Genomic DNA, 14,406 nt, shown 5'->3' on the forward strand with positions numbered 1-14,406 from the left:
ACAAATGCTAAGCTTGCTCCCCGAATACTGAAGGGGGAATCCGTGGCCCTCAGTTACTTGTCGCCGCTCCTCCTTGGGCTCGATATTCCACAGTCTCACACCAGAATCCTTTTGGTTTCACTATTCTGAATCCCTTTGCCAGAGAATGGGCAGCACGCTACAATATATTTCACACCCTGCTTGCCAGGGTGATGAAGATAAATTGGTGCATTCTGCCTGGCACAGGTTGCCCTTACCAGCAGTCAGGAGGCATAATCTAAAGGCCCATTTAGACACAAAGATGATCGCTCAAAAGATGGCCTATTAGTACCAATTAGTAGTGTGTGAGCCGCCCAGAGCTGTATTCAGAGAACAGACCGCACGCTGTTTGCTGAATACATTCCCTTTGTTCTGCCGCGCTGATTACAGCTGAGACAATGTAATCAGCTGTTATCAGCGCTCCCCGGGCAGAACACAGCGTGCGGTCCGTCTTATCAGCTGTTCTGCTGAACGACGACTTTTATGCCGAACTGAAATCCATCGTTCAGTAGAAAACTGAAAGATGGGCACATTTACATGTAACGATTATCGCTCAAAAGATCGCGCTCACATAGAAAATCACATTTTTACAAGCACAATAGCGGTCTGAGTTTCTTGGGACGATATTGTGCTCGCCTCTATAAATACCGCCTAATCTAGGAGTCTATTTAGACGTGCATAAAAGATATTTGTGCACTTTTGAAAACTCAGCACGCACTACTTTAGTTTGTTTCACGAAGGAAGCATATAAAGACCGATTAAAATATGGATGAGTTTGCAGTTTATTCGCATATCATCTCCATTTTATCTGTGCCGCATCCACTTCTCAAAGTGTCCATGTTAAGACCGGAAAACAGGTGTGTTGGAGGAGTATGTGCTCTTCTCTCTCCTCAATGCACCTTTCAGGTTTTCCCCTGGTACCCTCATTCACTTTCCCATCGTTCAAGGTACATATGCTGCAACTTTTCCATCTGCTGTCCATGTGAGTAGCAGTTATCTACTGCACACCAAGTCCTTCCCTCCTGTTTCTGGATCATTTTTCCACCTGGCTCCTCTACTTCCTATCCTGCGAAAACCCAACACTCATCTTAGGTGACTTTAACATCCCCACCAATTACCTCATCTCCCCATCTGCCGCTCAGCTTCTATTGCTTACCTCTTCCCTTGGTCTCCCGCAACTCACAGCCTCTCCCACGCACAGAGATGGCAATACTGTTGATCTGGTCCACCTCCGTCTCTACTCAGCTTCTCATTTCACTAATTCTCTTCTCCTGCTATTGGACCTCTTTTCTTCCTTTGTCAAACTCCCTACCATCTCCCCAGACCCTCCTATCCACCATACGTATAGGAACGTTCAGACCGTTCATACCCAAAACTTTGCTGAGACCCTACAGTCCTCTCTGTCCCCTATCTCTCTCCACTCTTGCACCAATCTGGCTGCCACACATTACAACACCAATCTCAAACATGCCGTGGATGAAGTGGCACCCCCCTGTGACTCAAGTCATCCGATGCAGACCGCGGCAACTCTGGCACACTTCTCAAACGCGTTTCATCCAGTGGTGCTCTAGGTGTGCTGAATGGCTATGGAGAAAGTCGCAAGAGTCCGCAGACCTTCTCCATTACAAATTCATGCTCAAAACCTACAACCTAGCCCTCCACCATGCCAAACAAGTCTACTTCATCTCATCTTCTCACTATCCCACAACGCTAAACAACTCTTTGACACTTTTCACTCCCTTCTCAGCCTTAAACTCGCACCCCCCCAGTAATGGATCTCAGTGCTGAAGAGCTGGCTGCTTACTTCAAAAAGAAACTCGAAAACATCCAGCAAGAAATAACCTCCCAATCCAGGACTAACCCTGACCCTAGTTTCATCAGTATTGCATGTAGCTCTTGCTTACTCCAACGACAGAGGAAGAAGTCTCCAGATTGTTTTTCTCTGCTTGTCCCACCACCTTCGCGAGTGACCCTCCTTCCTCACACCTCCTCCGGTTCCTCTCCCCTGTGGTCATCTCCCACCTCACCACTATAGTCAACCTCTATCTGACTTCTGGCATTTTCCCTCCTCATTCAAACATGCTATTATATCTCCACTGCTAAAGAAACCGACTCTTGACTCGACCTATGCTGCCAAATACTGACTCATTAAAATCTCCCATTCATCTCCAAACTATTAGAATGCTTGGATTACTCCCGCTTTATAAGCTATCTCTCAGAAAACTTTCTTCTTCACCCCGTACAGTCCGGATTCCGACCTCTACACTCAACAGAAACCGCCCTTATAAAAGTGTCAAATGACCTTATGACAGCTAAATCGAAGGGTGACTACTCCCTACTAATCCTCCTCGATATCTTTACAGCATTTGATACTGTCAACCACGAACTCCTCCTCTGTATGCTACGCTCCATCGGCCTAAGGGACACTGCTCTTTCCTGGTTCTCCTCCTACCGATCTGACCACCCATTCAGCATATCCTTTGCAGGCTTTACCTCCCCTCTTCTTCCCATTGCTGTTGAGTTCCCCCAGGGCTCGGTCCTTGGCCCCCACCTTTTCTCCATCTACAGAACCCCTATTGGACAGACCATCAGGAGATTTGGCCTTCAGTACCATCTCTATGCTAACGACACCCAGTTATACACCTCTTCCCATGACATCACAGCAACATTCCTCCAGAATGCCACCGACTGTCTGTCCACTGCCTCTAACACCATGTCCTCGCTCTACCTAAAACTGAACCTTGCAAAAACTGAGGTTGATGATCTCAAATGTTGATCCAGGAATTACTCTGGCTGCCATTATGGAGTCAGGAAGGACATTTTTTCCTCCGACTAAGCTAAATGGCTGCTTGTTTTTTTTTTTTTGTCTTTCTCTGGACCAACAAAGTGGAGCGAGGGGATTGAAACAAGCTGAACTAGATGGACATTGTCTTCATTCAGTCTAACATACTATGTTGCTATGTTCATGTGACCGATCGGCAGCGGCTTGCATTCCGTTTTCTGTTCCTTTGATGGAATAGCAAAATGGAATGCCTAACGCAGATGTGAACACAGCCTTACCTATATCCTTATGTGAGACTGTTCTTATTCTATGGGTCAGTATGATTAGAGTGATACCAAATATTTTACAGTAGTCAATCTTCATAACGCAGACTCACTTGGAGCGGTAGGACGTACTGCAGTCAGAAGATTTCTGTGCAGAGCGAGTGGATTCTGGCTTAAAAGGCAATTCCCTCATTGATTTTCCAAATTTATAAGATGATAACTTGCATGAAAGAATAATCGAAACGGAGCTTCAGGGGAACGTCTGACTAGTTTATTCTTCTGACTTTGTTACGGGTTGAATTTGTGGTTTGAAGACTGAGGGACGTGTTTGATCTGAATGGTGTATCCATAGTTTACAGAACAGATGAGAAACAAGAATTTTTCTTGTACTCGCTGAAATGGGAACAGCAGCTGAACATAAGCATTGATTTCTAACGTTAATCTCTTTTCCCTTAGGCCTCATGTCCACTGACAAAAGAAGAATTAAAACTCGCAGCGGATTTTAACTCTTCTCCCGCCCGCGGATCCGCACCCCATGGGGATGCATTGACCACCCGCGGATAGATAAATACCCGCGGATGGTCAATAGAAGTGATTTTTTTTAAAATGGAGCATGAAAAAATCTGGACCATGCTCCATTTTCATGCGGGTCTCCCACGGGGACGGCTCCCGCAGGCTTCTATTGAAGCCTATGGAAGCCGTCCGGATCCGCGGGAGACCAAAATCGGAATTTACTCACCTGCTCCGGATCTTCCCTTCGCCGCGGCTTCATCTTCTCTCCGTCATGGCCGGATCTTTTTTCTTCGGGTCGGCACATGCGCGGGGCATGCAACCGACGTGCCCTGCGCATCCGCCGAGCCGAAGAAAGAAGATCCGGCCGTGACGGAGAGAAGATGAAGCCGCGGCGAAGGGAAGATCCGGAGCGGGCGAGAGGTGAGTTAATTCTTATTTTTATGCCTCATGTCCGCGGGGCAGGAGGGACCCGCTACGGATTCTCTATGAAGAATCCGTAGCGGGCCTGATTTTCCCCGTGGACATGAGGCCTTAGTCCTAACAGCTGCACAACCATGGGGTTAATTCTCCAGGACAGCTGGAGTTTTTAATGAATCCGATTAAACACTAATGAACTAGCGCCCCCTGACCCTATAAGAATGATACCATATCTGGTCCCTCTCACCTTATGATTATTATAAAATAACAGTATATAATTAAGATGCAAAGCTTGTGCTGCTGTTAGGACCAAAGGTCCCTTTACACAGAATGCCTGTCGGGCTCATAAGCGTCCCACAGCTGACCCATGGACTGCTGCCTGACTATGGCTCCTGTGCTTTACGTTCAAATGAATGGAGGCTGAGCATCCGAGGACCATTGCAGCCGTCCGTCTCCATTTTTAGTAAACATTGAGCGGTTCCTATTTACATGGGCCAATAGTTACTTGGTTTTTAGTTTTGCTACAAACCAAACAACTACAACAAGTGAGTCATTTCACTCTCAGTGTCCTGTTAGCGGCTGTGCGCACACAGGAAAATTCTCGTATAATTTCACTGTTTGCAGTAAGAATATGGGCAATAATTGCTAGGATTTAGTACCCTTAAGGGAAAACAGAATAACGTTAGAAGTCAGTGCTTCCCTTACATCCTACAGCAGCACAATCATGGGGATTTATGAAGACGTCACACTATGGGGAGGGCCCTCATGCATGGCAGAACTTGAGCATCCAAGAGCCGTGTCTTCTGAAAACTGAAAATTCAACCGGTAATGGTTGATAAATTTATAGTGTAAGCTCAAAGCTGCATGGCAAATCGGATTCCAGATTCCCCGGCATTCACATCCTGGTCCTTGACTGGATGGACTTCAGCAATTTCCTGCAATCTGACAAGGGCAGGATACACATTTTTCCCTTTATCCTAGAATAGATTTTTAGATTTAATATTCTAGCAGGGGAGTAGCTAAAGACTCATGGGCCTGGGTGCAAAAGTTTATCTTGCCCCCCCCCCCCCCTTCTCTTAACTTATTCCAGGTTTTTTTTTATGATGTTACATTGTCTCGTCTTCTCTCCATTCAGGATCCTCGGCTGATATCTTCTATATCAGATAATATTCATGAGTGACCCGACAAGGATGGATAGGAAGAGGGACAAGATGGCGGAGAGTATATTTAACCTCACCCTAGAGATACTCTTCCGGCTTACCGGAGAGGTGAGAGATTCTGGGGATGATGTCACGTTCCATCATTCTTATCTATGTTAAAGAGGCGGTCCTGATTTAGAGAAAAAACAAGCACTGTTGGGAAACTGAATAAAGCTAGCCATACTTACCTATTAGATCCACCGCTGCGACTTCAGTTCTCCTTACCGGACCTTGTTTACCTAGCTTTAGTGAAGATGTCACACTGACAATATGCTAGTGGCCTCAGCAGCCATTATATGGTATTATTATTGGTGGTTACCTTTGATGCCACTGATTGGCTTCAGAGGTCATGTGTTGTAGACGTCATGATATCGCTGAAGTTAGTTAAACAAAGCTCAGTAGGGAGTACCTGAATGATGGTGCTGGATCTTATAGGTAATTAAGGCTTGTTTTATAAAGTTATTCAACATTAATCTGTTCTTGTCCTGAATCTGGACAGCCCCCTTTATAACAGTTAATATGACTGAAAATGTGAGGGATTCTAGAAATATACATGGTGATATTTATGGTTGTATCTCCCCATAATCAGGATTATATGGTAGTGAAGAAGACTTATAGTGATGGCTGTCAGGCCCCGGTGTCTGATGGATGGGGAAGACCCCTGAGCCCAATCACAGGGCCTCCACCTCATCCCCTGATACTGGAGGAGATCAATGAGCAGAAGATCCTAGAACTCACCAACAAGATGATTGAGCTGCTGACTGGAGAGGTGACACTGCTGGGAATGCTGGGACATTATACAGTTATGCTATGGCGGTATAACGTGTCTGGGTGATGACAGTATCATTGTGTTGTCAGGTTCCTATAAGGTGTCAGGACGTCACTGTCTATTTCTCCATGGAGGAGTGGGAGTATTTAGAAGGACACAAGGATCTGTACAAGGACGCCATGATGGAGGACCACCAGTCCCCCCCATCACCAGGTAATAGACAGGACTAAATCCACACAGCCTTTATTATTTGTATGTAGAGAATGAATTCAGTGGCTGTCTGTGTTTCCTGCAGGTAGATCCAGTGAGAGAACAGCAGCGGAGAGATGTCTTCGGCCTCTTCTTCCACAGGATGAGCAGGTACATGGAGAGAAGGTCTCATGAAATCTCCCCTCTGGTCTGTAGGACGGCTGGGAAGGTCTTGTGTTCAGACTTATTATATGACTAACTGATATACCCAGCCTCGCTTGAGTTAATTTGATACAGGTGTTTTCGTGTTGTTTGCACAGAAAAATGTATGAAGTCAAGGTTACTTTAGAGTAACCGAGGAATAAAATACGTATACACATAGGGGAGCGTTAGATTCTCCTCAGGCTGCATGTACCAATGTGCCACCACTCCCACTCTCCTCATTTAGGAGCTAAAGAATGCTCTCGCCAAATTTTCACGCTTGTACAAAACCGACACAGAAGGGTGCACTTACTTTTTCAATTAACATTGAATAATTGAGTTGTGACCCATTTGGTTTTCCTATTTAGGACCTAAAGAATGGTCATGCCATATTTCATGTTTGTGTGACACTGGCAAGTTAGAGAATTAGATTTGGTACATTACACAGGGGTGCCGATACTTTTGTACTTACCATTGAATAACCAAGTTGTGACCCCTTTACTTTTCCTTTTTAAGACCTACAGAATGGTCGTGCCAAATTTCATGTTTGTACAACACCAAGAAGTTACATTACATAGGGGTGCCAATACTTTTGCACTTAGCGTTGAATAATTGAGTTGTGACCCATTTACTTTTGCTATTTAGGACCTAAAGAATGCTCCTGCCAAATTTCATGTTTGTACGACATCAGGATTAGTGCCGAGTCAGACAGTGAGGGCTTTCACCTTTATATGTATAGATTGATACTTGTGTAATGAGAAAGCTGGAGATGGCAGGATTACAGCCGACCACAGACATTAGATCTCCGCATCTTATCACTATTTTCTGGTTCTGGAGACTTCTGGTTGGAATAAAGAAGCAACAGGTTGGAGTTATACAGGAGACCTGCAGCTATTTGGCCCAGATCACTACCGCTGTCATGTCATTCCGGCTCCTCATACTAATTAATGACCTTTTCTGGCCATATAAAACCTTCCACACGACTTCTCCAACTGTGTGATGACTTTTACAATATTTATTTCGCAGCTTATGAATCCGGATGAAGATCTGCTCCATATTGATGCTACAGAGACCCATGTGAGGGGGGATCAGCCGTGTAAGGAGGAGATTCCTACAGATGACCCCCCAGGTGAGTAACCACTAAATGCAAAGAACATCACAGATTCTCCTCAGTCACTGACTACAACAGTTTTAGGCCTCAGTTAGACGAGCGCGTTTTGTGCGCTCGTGTGTGCTGAAAACGCATGAACGGGCAATGTTTCACATGCACATCATATCAAACATTTCCCATTCACTGGAGCTGCTGTGTTTGGAGAAGCACTGCTGCTCGAGGAAGAGAGAGCAGGGCTTCGGGATTTCCCCAAAGCAGGGAGAGTGAGCGGAGCTATGGGGGGGTTTCCCCATAGCACGGAGAGACGAAGCGGGCGAAGGGTTATTTCCTTATTGCTCCGCTCTCTGCCCCTTGCTATGGGGAAATTCCCCATAGGTCCACTTACTCTTCCTGCTCTGGGGAGATCACTCATAGCTCCGCTAAATTTCCCGGCTACGGGGAAATCCCAAAGGATATCCCCATAGCAGAGAGTGAGCGGGTGGTGCTTGAACAAGTGGGCAGGGCTATAGGGATTCTCGCAGAGAATCCCTATAGTTAACCATAGGGGAACGGGGCTAGAGGGGAATCCGTCTAGCTCTGACCCCTCCTCCCACACTCGGGGAAAGCCCTGTACACCCGCCCTCCCCTCTCTCTCCCCGAAATAGGGAAATCTCTTGCAGAGAGAGGTGGGAGGAGTCCCCTATTGCTCCCCGTTTCTGGGGAATCGCCAACAGGGGGAAGGAGGAATACCCCGCTGCTCACAGTAGGACATTTAAAAGGTTCTTCCAGCCATAAGCACCTTTTAAATGACCTGCTGTAAGCAGCGGGGCAGCTTTTCCGCGCGCAGAGTTTCCATTAACTCCTGCTCCTATAGGTCATCACGCTCCGAATATAGTGCATGTTCTATCTTTCTTAGGTGCGTGGTGTTTTACGCCCCTATTCAGCAAATTTGAATGCTTCTATAAGAACCCATTGGTTCTTTTAAATTTGTTCATTTTGCGCGTGCAAAAAGCACGCTTGTCTGACCGAGGCCTTATGTAGATTTTTAAGCTGTATGCTGTCAGTTCTTTTAGCATATATATTTCTCTCTTCAGCCAAAATACTAATTAAATATGGATGAAGACATGATTGCTTTATAGGCCAGCATGCAAAGCTTCCATAAAATAACTGTTACGGTATACTACCCTTGATACGCCAGCCCAGGTGCCCTAGGTCTCAGCCACAACCCCCCCTGCCTACTTGCCTCCACTCCTGGCTAACCCCAGGCGGGCAAATGGGCGACAGTCCCTACTCTGACTAGGGACCGAAAAAGGGACGCTGGCGTACCTGGATGGAAAGGGTAGAATACCGACAGAAAAGGCAGATGTAATTAACCAACACGAACAATACTAAGCAGAACTAAGGCAGATGTAAAAACCTGGCGTATAATAGCAAAGTATAACAGACAAGATGACAGAAGCAGGAGACCAACAGAGGCAGACTAGTTAGCACACTGAGGGAAACCAATACTGGCAGTGATTGCAGATCTCTGCCCGACCCTTTCAACAAAAACCTCCGCCCAGGGGCGGAGAGAGGGAGACAGCCAACTCCCAACAGAACACAACAAAAGGGAGCTCATGCATGGCAGCTGCACTTAACGAAGGGACAAAAGATTTCAATAATGACTTATGAAAAACCCTATGAACCCTCCATGTGGCTGGCAAATCAAGTTCATAAGCAAGCGGGTTTACTACACGCGTGATGACAAAGGGACCCATGTAACGTGGCGCCAGTTTCAAAGACGGAACCTTCAATTTGAGATTTCTAGAAGACAAATATACCTTTTGTCCCACCCTGTAAGGTTCAGATACTGACAGACTCCTCCCACTACGCAACTGCATGCGAGCTCCTGTTGCTTCCTGGTTCTTCTGTACTTCTTTCCATACCCCCGCAGCGCATCTTTGGAGACATCAGCTGCAGGACAGGCAGACGGCGCAGAAATAGCTGTACGGAAGCGAGGATGACCATATACGCAAAGGAATGGAGATACCCCAGTGGAAGAACAGTTCTTTAGCTCAAACTCTGCCAACGGCAGGAATTCTTCCCACTGACAAGTCTTTTCACTAGCAAACAACCGTAAATATTGCACTAAATCCTGGTTCTTCCACTCAGTCTGACCATTAGTTTGCAGGTGGAATGCTCACGAGAAGGAAAGTGACGTTCCCAGGTTTCTACAGAAGGCTCGCCAAAATTGCGCAACAAACTGAACACCACGATCAGATACGATGTTCTCGGGAACCATATGTAGACAAATGATTTCTTTTACAAAAATCTTGGAAAATTCTTTCGCAGAAGGTAGCTTCTTTAACGCCACGAAATGTGCCATTCTTGAGAAACGGTCTACTACAACTAGGATAGTGGTGAACTTCTGAAACTCAGGTAGATAGGTGATAAAATCTACCGATAAATGCGACCATGGACGAGAAGGCATCGGTAATGGTCTCAGAGGCCCCTCCGGACACCGATAACGACTTTTACTGCGTGCACAGACAGACAAAGTTTAAACTTTAACAAAGTTGCGGATCTCCCGAGGCATGCCTGGCCTGCAAGAACAGATGAGTGAGACTCTTCAATGACTCTTAAGATGCAAGGTCTCTGGCACAAACCATCTGCCCTCCGACACCCCCGAGGGAGCGTCCTGCTGACAATTTTGTAGATGGGGAATGAGATCAGATTCTACAGCTACCACCACCACCCCAGGTGCCAAGATATTCTCGGGAGCCACTGCCTTACTTTCTGGCAAACTGAAACTTCATGAGAGGGTATCTGCCTTCACGTTCTTCTCCCCTGGAATCGATGTAACGACAAGGTTAAACCTGGCAAAAAACAACGCCCATCTGGCCTGATGAGCTGTGAGTCTCTTAGCGTTGGCGAGATATACCAAGTTTTTAAGATCAGTATACACGGTAATGGGATGCCTTGCCCCCTCAAGATGGTGACGCCACTCTTCTAGAGACCACTTAATCGTCAATAACTCACGATTACCCACGTCGTAGTTACGTTCTGCCGAACTGAACTTCCGCGAGAAGAACGCACATGGACTATACCCAGATCTCCTGCTGACTTCCTGAGACAATACAGCCCCCGCCCCCACCTCAGACGCATCGACCTCAATGAAGAACGGTCGCCACGCGTCAGGCTGTACTAGCACCGGGGCAGCAATAAACGACCTTTTGAGATGACTAAAAGCCTCTGGCGGCCATCTTACCAAGTCGGCACCCTTCTTGGTAAGATCGGTCAGGGGGTGAGCAATAACAAAATAATTCTTAATGAATTTACGGTAAAAATTTGCAAAACCTAAAAACCGCTGGAGAGCTTTCAGGTTATCTGGTCTGACCCATTGGGAGATTGCTGCCACTTTATTAGACTCCATTGAAATCTCCGTGGGTGAAATTACATAACCAAGGAAAGACACTTGTTTAGTACCAAAAATGCATTTTTCCAACTTGACAAAAAGTTGGTATTCACGCAAACGGATCAGAACCAGCCTCAGGTGCCGCACATGTGAATCCCAGTCTGGGGAATACACCAGAATGTCATCGAGATATATGACCAAAAATACTCCCAGGAAGTCATGGAAGACTGCGATCATAAACGCCTGGAACACAGCGGGGGCATTCCAAAGTCCAAAGGGCATGACCAGACATTCAAAATGTCCGAACGAGGTGTTGAACGCGGTTTTCCACTCATCTCCCTTTCGGATGCGAATTAAATTGTAAGCCCCCCTTAAGTCCAATTTGGAAACCAGTGGGCCCCTACCACCTGATTCAATAAATCAGAAATCAGGGGCAAGGAGCACTGGTTCTTCACTGTAATTTTATTCAAAGCCCGATAATCCACCAAGGCCTCAATGTCCCATCCTTCTTCTCTACAAAGAAGAGACCTGCCCCGGCAGGGGACCTGGATGGCCTGATATGTCGTTTGGCCAGAGAGTCTGAGATATAGGACCTGAGGGCTTCGTGCTCACGCCCAGACAAATTGAAAATGGCTCCCTTAGGGATGGAACTGGGGAGCAAATCAATACCACAGTCCCACTCCCTATGGGGAGGCAAAGTCTCAGACAGTTTCTTGGAAACTACGTCATGAAAATCAGACAAATACTTAGGAATAAGTATGGTATCTGCTGAACACATGGATATAGTACCTAAGTGACTATGACAGGACGACCCCCAATGTGTCAATTCCCGAGTGGACCAATCAAATCGGGGATTGGCAGTGCCAACCAGGTCATATCAAGCACTACATCAACGGACATCCTTTCCATTACCAAGGTCTGACAAAACTTAAACTAATCAAATTGGCGGCAGCACCCGAATCAATAAAAGCTTGACTGGACAAAGTGAAATTCCAAAAGTCAATCTGACAAGGCACCAACAACTTAGGGCGTACCTGTGATCCTAGGCGATCCTCCCAAAAATCGCCTAGGATCTGAAGTTTTCCACTGGTTCAGACTGATGTTGTAGACACTTCTAAGGACAGGTCGCTACACGATGTCTGGCTTTCCCACAATAGAGGCAGAGACGATGAATCATCCAGAACCGTCACCGTTCTTCGTGACTTAACCGGTCCACTTCCATGGGCTCGGCCCCAGAAGTTGGCATGGGAGAAGTGGGAGCGGGTCTGCTCGATTTCCTAGCCTTACGGGCCTGACATTCTTTTTTTCTAGATATCAGCTTCCTGTCAGCCTTAACCGCCAATTCCATCGCATCATTGAGTGTCATGCGAGCGGGATGAGAAATGAGTAGATCCTTGACAGCGTCAGAAAGACCCAACAAAAACACATCTTTAAGAGCGCTATTGTTCCAAGAGGTTTCACCTGCATACGGTTTAAATTTAGAGCTATAGTCCTCTACCCACTGCTGCCCCTGACATAGAGACATGAGATGAGATACCGCCAACCCCACACGGTCCAGCTCATCAAAAATACCTCCAAGTTCCCGAAAAAACAAGTCAACTGACTGTAGGCAAGCCGAACTCTCGGGTAAGGAGTAGGCCCATGTCTGGGGGGGACCCCGAAGTAAGGACCTAATCCAACTTTCTGGGATTCTGAGCCAGAGGAGCGGGGTCACATCCAAAAATACATTCTACATGCTTGCTGAAAAACAAAAAACTTGCTCCTGTCCCCTAAAAATACCTCAGGAAGCAGACACTTGGGCTCAGGAATAGAAGGGGCAGTAGAAACATTCACTAACTCCCGCTGCTCCTGGGCCATCATACGACCGGACAGGTCTTGGATAATCACCACTAAATCCTGCAACTGACTTGCGAGGGTATTCATAGTCTCCATTGGAGAGCAATTTTAAGCACCAGTTATTATGTTACGGTATACTACCCTTGATACGCCAGCCTAGGTGCCCTAGATCTCGCACACCCTGCACACCGCCGCCCCGGAAGGATCAGCAACCGCCGCATAGTAACAATAACTTTTCTATATTTTATTAATTACAATTAAAAAGATGTTACAATACAACAGAGATGAGTCTTCAATGTGCAGCAGACAGGTGGAAGGAAGGCATACAACATATATTTAATTCTATGAACTTGATATGTTCAAAAAATGCATTAATGCAAAATTATATATCAACAAACATTTAATCGTATAAAATAACACATCAAGCATACAAAGCATTGAATCTATACATATAAACAGCAGTACATAATGTATAAAGCCCACCTTACCAACTGCACCTGACGTGTTTCGCCACAAGTTTCCTCAGGGGGACCCCTGATAACTGGGTTTAAGTAGACTGAGATAACAAAATGCAGAACGTGGAGACGTAGACCCGGGTAACAGAATGCAGAAGGTGGAGACGTAGACCCGGGTAACAGAATGCAGAACGTGGCGACGTAGACCCGGGTAACAGAATGCAGAACGTGGCGACGTAGACCTGGGTAACAGAATAGAGAACATGGAGACGTAGACTCAGGTAACAGAATAAAGAACATGGAAACATAGACCTAGATAACAGAATGCAGAACATGGAGACATGGACCCAGATAACAGAATGCAGAACATGGAGACATAGACCCAGATAGCAGAATGCAGAACAATGGGATGTTGATCCAAATAACAGTATGCAGAACATGGATATGTAAAGCCAGATAACAGAATAAAGAACATGGAGACATGGACCCAGATAACAAAATGCAGCACATGGAGATGTAGACCCAGATAATAGAACATGGAGACATAAACCCAGATAACATAATGCAGAACATGGAGACGTAGATCCAAATATCAGTATGCAGAACATGGATACGTAGAGCCAGATAACAGAATACAGAACATGGAGACGTAGATCCAAATAACAAAATACAGAACATGGAGGCATAGAACTAAATAACAAAATACAAAACATGGAGACTTAGACCCAGGTAACAGAATACAGAACATGGAGACGTAGATCCAAATAACAAAATACAGAACATGGAGACGTAGACCCAAGTAACAGAATACAGAACATGGAGACGTAGATCCAAATAACAAAATACAGAACATGGAGACGTAGACCCAAGTAACAGAATACAGAACATGGAGACGTAGACCCAGGTAACAGAGTGCAGAACATGGAGACGTAGACCCAGGTAACAGAGTGCAGAACATGGAGACGTAGACCCAGGTAACAGAGTGCAGAATATGGAGATGTAGATCCAAATAACAAAATACAGAGCATGGAGGCATAGAACCAAATAACAAAATTCAAAACATGGAGACTTAGACCCAGGTAACAGAATGCAGAACATGGAGATGTAGACCCAGATAACAATACAGAACCTGGAGACGTAGATCCAGGTAACAGAATACAGAACCTGGAGACGTAGACCCAGGTAACAGAATACAGAACCTGGAGACGTAGACCCAGGTAACAGAATGCAGAACCTGGAGACGTAGACCCAGGTAACAGAGTGCAGAACATGGCGACGTA

General features: G+C 45.9%; 1 protein-coding gene across 1 annotated transcript in view; it reads left to right on the top strand.

Moving 5' to 3' along the window:
• The window catches only part of LOC136624525 (zinc finger protein 665-like), a 56,509-nt gene that overhangs the window by 1,193 nt on the left and 40,910 nt on the right, over positions 1 to 14,406 (top strand). Inside the window, exons 2-6 of the mRNA XM_066598509.1 lie at positions 5,129 to 5,261; positions 5,782 to 5,961; positions 6,051 to 6,174; positions 6,257 to 6,321; positions 7,378 to 7,480. Of these exons, the coding sequence (XP_066454606.1) occupies positions 5,166 to 5,261; positions 5,782 to 5,961; positions 6,051 to 6,174; positions 6,257 to 6,321; positions 7,378 to 7,480 (568 nt within the window). The 5' untranslated portion in view covers positions 5,129 to 5,165. The remainder of the gene's footprint in view (positions 1 to 5,128; positions 5,262 to 5,781; positions 5,962 to 6,050; positions 6,175 to 6,256; positions 6,322 to 7,377; positions 7,481 to 14,406) is intronic.

This window comes from Eleutherodactylus coqui, chromosome 4 (assembly GCF_035609145.1).
Source record: "Eleutherodactylus coqui strain aEleCoq1 chromosome 4, aEleCoq1.hap1, whole genome shotgun sequence".
Taxonomy (NCBI): Eukaryota; Metazoa; Chordata; class Amphibia; order Anura; family Eleutherodactylidae; genus Eleutherodactylus; species Eleutherodactylus coqui.